At 52.4% G+C, this 4647-nt stretch overlaps 1 protein-coding gene across 1 annotated transcript in view; it reads right to left on the bottom strand.

Moving 5' to 3' along the window:
* Positions 1-147: 147 nt before the first annotated feature.
* Positions 148-4647, bottom strand: part of wnt16 (wingless-type MMTV integration site family, member 16) — a 5187-nt gene continuing 687 nt past the window's right edge. The window contains exons 2-4 of the mRNA XM_034863890.1: positions 3635-3879; positions 1279-1568; positions 148-626 (exon numbers count right to left, since the gene is read on the bottom strand). Coding sequence (XP_034719781.1) covers positions 180-626; positions 1279-1568; positions 3635-3879 — 982 coding nt within the window. The 3' untranslated portion in view covers positions 148-179. The remainder of the gene's footprint in view (positions 627-1278; positions 1569-3634; positions 3880-4647) is intronic.

Here is a 4647-nt window from a genome sequence, read left to right as displayed (position 1 = left end):
ACACACACACACACACACACACACACACACACACACACACAAAATGCTGCAAACAAACTCAAATAAAACTCAGTTTAGCTTCTAATCTCGGGATAAAGTTTAGTGTCCAGGAGGGTCCATGCCTGTGTGTCCCTTGTGTTAAGGTGTGTCCCTGTCCCCGTGGCCTTTATGTCCAGGTGTCATTTACAGGTGTGCATGTCGTCCATGGTCTCGCAGCGGCGGCAGCGGACGTAGCAGCACCAGACGAACCTGCAGTGGCAGCGCTGGACGAGGCGGACCAGGTGCGTGTTGTAGCCGCGGCCGCAGCACAGCAGCCTGCAGCCGCCGGGGCCCGAGGACGCGCGGCTGCAGCGCCGCCCGCGGGTGCCCGCCACGCCGCGCCGCCGGTCCGCCACGCAGTAGTTGGGGGACTTGTTCAAGAAGACGAGTTGGTGCGGGGCGACGGGGGGGCGGCGCCGCGGCTTCCTCTTGGAGCCGTCCCACACCTGGACGCTCCGCTCGTAGCGCTGCTTCAGGTACACCCCCACGCGCTCGAACGGAGCCGCCGTCTCCCAGCACGTCTTCACCGCGCAGGACCCGGAGACGCCATGGCAACGGCAGTGGGTCAGCATCGTCTTCACAATGGCCTAGAGGACAGGGGGGGGGACGGGGAGGACAGAGGGAAAACAGGTGGAGGACAAGTGGAGAGGTGGAGGACAGGTGGAGGAGAGGTGGAGGACAGTTGGGGGACAGGGGGAGGACAGAGGGAAAACCGGTGGACAGGTGGAGGATGGAGAGGACAGGTGGACGGGGAGGAGAGGTGGAGGACAGGTGGACAGGGGGAGGACAATTGGGGGACAGGGGGAGGACAGGTGGAGGGTGGGGAGGACAGGTGGACAGGGGAAGGAGAGGTGGAGGACAGGTGGACAGTTGGAGGACAGGTGGACAGGGGGAGGACAGGCAGAGAAACGTTTCGTTATCAATGATTCCGAATGAAACGTCAACAATAAACAACGTTAAAACCTTGCGTCGCCACTTCGGGTTTCTGAGTCAAAAGTTGAAAATAAACACTTTTTTCGTCTTTTTTTGAAACTGTTGTCACTTTTCCCAGTGAAGGACTACGAGCCAGTCAGGAGCAGAGTCTGAGGACTACTAGCCAGTCAGGAGCAGAGTCTGAGGACTACTAGCCAGTCAGGAACAGAGTCTGAGGACTACTAGCCAGTCAGGAGCAGAGTCTGAGGACTACTAACCAGTCAGGAACAGGGTCTGAGGACTACTAGCCAGTCAAGAGTGTCTGACCTGCCGTCCGGCCTCGGTGTTGTGCCGGTCGGCGCTGCTCGCCGTGTACCCCCCCCCGGCGGCCGAAGTGTTCCTGGCACCGCCATCGATGAACCTGTGGCTGAACCAGACGGCGTACTGGACGTGGTCCGTGCAGCCCCCCCAGTGCCACCCGTCTGCGGGCGAGCCGCCCCCCTGCAGCCGCGTATCGCAACTGCACTCCGTCATGTTGCCATGGCTACAGGCGCGCGTGACGGCATGGACCAGCCCGGCCGCCATCACGGCGTAGAGGAACGCCGTCTCCTTGGTTCCTGCCAGACGGGAAGGTACAAATACTTCATACAACTGGAAAATACTCATAATAAAGTATGTACATACAGTGAAGAAAAGAAGTATTTAACTCCCACTTCTCCCGATTAGAAATCATGGAGGGTCTGATGTCCTCGTAGGTGCATGTCCACTGTGAGAGACATGTCCACTGTGAGAGACATAATCTAAAAAAAACATCCAGAAATCACAATGTATGATTTTTTAACTATTTATTTGTATAATACAGCTGTAAATAAGTATTTGAACACCTGTCTATCAGCTAGAATTCTGTCCCTCAAAGACCTGTTAGTCTGTCTTCAAAATGTCCCCCCCCCCACTCCATTTATTATCCTAAATTAGATGCACCTGTTTGAGGTCGTTAGCTGCATAAAGACACCTGTCCACCCCATACAATCAGTAAGAATCCAACTACTGACATGGCCAAGACCAAAGAGCTGTCCAAAAACACTAGAGACTAAATTGTCCACCTCCACCTAACTTGCAAAATAGCAGCATGTTAAAAACTTATTGTCCTCACTGTGTATATATATATTTATATAATGACAAAGGAAACAGGACCCAGATTAAGGTGCAGGACCCAGATCAAGGTGCAGGACCCAGATCATAATAATAATAATAATAATAATAATAATAATACATTTTATTTATAACGCCCTTTACATTTCAAATGAAATCTCATGGTGCTCCAGCAGCAAGGAGTCAAAACAGTTCCCCGAATATAACAAGATCAACAAATAGCAATAAAACACCATGAGACAAAAATCAAGGTACTATACCCAGATCAAGGTACTATACCCAGATAAAGGTGCTATACCCAGATAAAGGTGCTATACCCAGATAAAGGTGCTATACCCAGATAAAGGTACTATACCCAGATAAAGGTACTATACCCGGATCAAGGTGCTGCATTCAGATCAAGGTACTATACCCAGATCAAGGTACTATACCCAGATCAAGGTAATATACCCAGATCAAGGTGCTATACCCAGATCAAGGTGCTGCACTCAGATCAAGGTGCTGGACCCACATCAAGGTACTATACCCAGATCAAGGTGCTGGACCCAGATCAAGGTACTATACCCAGATCAAGGTGCTGCACTCAGATCAAGGTACTATACCCAGATCAAGGTACTATACCCAGATCAAGGTGCTATACCCAGATCAAGGTGCTGCACTCAGATCAAGGTGCTGGACCCAGATCAAGGTACTATACCCAGATCAAGGTACTATACCCAGATCAAGGTACTATACCCAGATCAAGGTGCTGGACCCAGATCAAGGTACTATACCCAGATCAAGGTGCTGTACCCAGATCAAGGTACTATACCCAGATCAAGGTGCTGCACTCAGATCAAGGTACTTTACCCAGATCAAGGTACTATACCCAGATCAAGGTACTATACCCAGATCAAGGTGCTGGACCCAGATCAAGTTACTATACCCAGATCAAGGTACTATACCCAGATCAAGGTACTATACCCAGATAAAGGTGCTATACCCAGATCAAGGTGCTGCACTCAGATCAAGGTGCTGGACCCAGATCAAGGTACTATACCCAGATCAAGGTGCTGCACTCAGATCAAGGTACTATACCCGGATCAAGGTTCTGCACTCAGATCAAGGTACTATACCCGGATCAAGGTACTATACCCAGATCAAGGTGCTGCACTCAGATCAAGGTACTATACCCGGATCAAGGTACTATACCCAGATCAAGGTGCTGCACCCAGATCAAGGTACTATACCCAGATCAAGGTGCTGGACCCAGATCAAGGTACTATACCCAGATCAAGGTGATGGACCCAGATCAAGGTACTATACTCAGATCAAGGTGCTGGACCCAGATTAAGGTACTATACCCAGATCAAGGTGCTAGATCCAGATCAAGGTACTATACCCAGATCAAGGTGCTGGATCCAGATCAAGGTGCTGGACCCAGATCAATGTACTGGACCCAGATCAAGGTGCTGGACCCAGATAGGGGTGCTGGACCCAGATCAAGGGGCTGGACCCGGGTCGGGGGCTGGACCCCGGTCAGAGTACTCACCGGCAGTCAGCTGCTGGCGAAACTGGGCCGGGTCTGCGCTGGTGGAGCAGTTCCAGCGCTCATGCTGAAACTGGTTCTGACACTCAGCGATGGCGAGGCGGGCGGCGTCCCGGACGCTCGGCAGCAGGGACGGCTTCTTCCTGCAGATCTCCCGCTGCCGGGGGGTCAGAGGGAGGTCTGCACACACACGGCTGTCTGGGACAGGACCAGGACTGAGGACAGAACTAGGACCCATGCCCAGCCACCTGGGGACACATTCAGCTTAGAGGGTCAAATAATAACATCAGTTATGCCTGTCAGACGGAGGTCAGGAGAGAACCAGGACCAGGACCAGAACCCGGAACAGGACCAGGACTAGGACCTAGACCAGAACCCGGAACAGAACCAGGACTGGGGACATAACCAGGTTTAGGACCCAGGACAGAACCAGGATCCAGAACAGAACCAGGACAAGGACCCGGGACAGAATCAAGACCGGGACCAGGATCCAGAAAAAACTTTGTGTGTGTGTGTGTCTCTCTGTGATCCTGCACGTCCAAAATGCTGTGACGTCAGCTGCCGAATCCTCCAATGAGAATCCTCCGGGACAGACAGAAAGACACAAAACTTTGAAAAAGCTCAAAAACTAAAAACACGAGACAAAAAGTGATAAAACGTCCGGTGGGCTCGGGAAGAACTGAGGCCGGGTCTAAGACCGGGTCTGGCTGCTGCAGATGATGAAGAGACAGATTCATAACTCGCTGTTAAAGCTTCAGACGCCACGAGACTTAAAATAGACATTTTGTGAATGTAATTTGGCTTTTTAAATCGTCCGAATGCCGCGTGGACGTCTGAAGGACAGGGACGACCCTGAACCAGTCCGCGTGGACGTCCGACGGACAGGGACGACCCTGAACCAGTCCGCGTGGACGTCCGACGGACAGGGACGACCCTAAACCAGTCCGCGTGGACGTCCGACGGACAGGGACGACCCTGAACCAGTCTGCGTGGACGTCCGACGGACAGGGACGACC

Source organism: Etheostoma cragini, chromosome 23 (assembly GCF_013103735.1).
Source record: "Etheostoma cragini isolate CJK2018 chromosome 23, CSU_Ecrag_1.0, whole genome shotgun sequence".
NCBI lineage: Eukaryota > Metazoa > Chordata > Actinopteri > Perciformes > Percidae > Etheostoma > Etheostoma cragini.
This window is presented reverse-complemented; position numbering and strand designations above follow the sequence as displayed.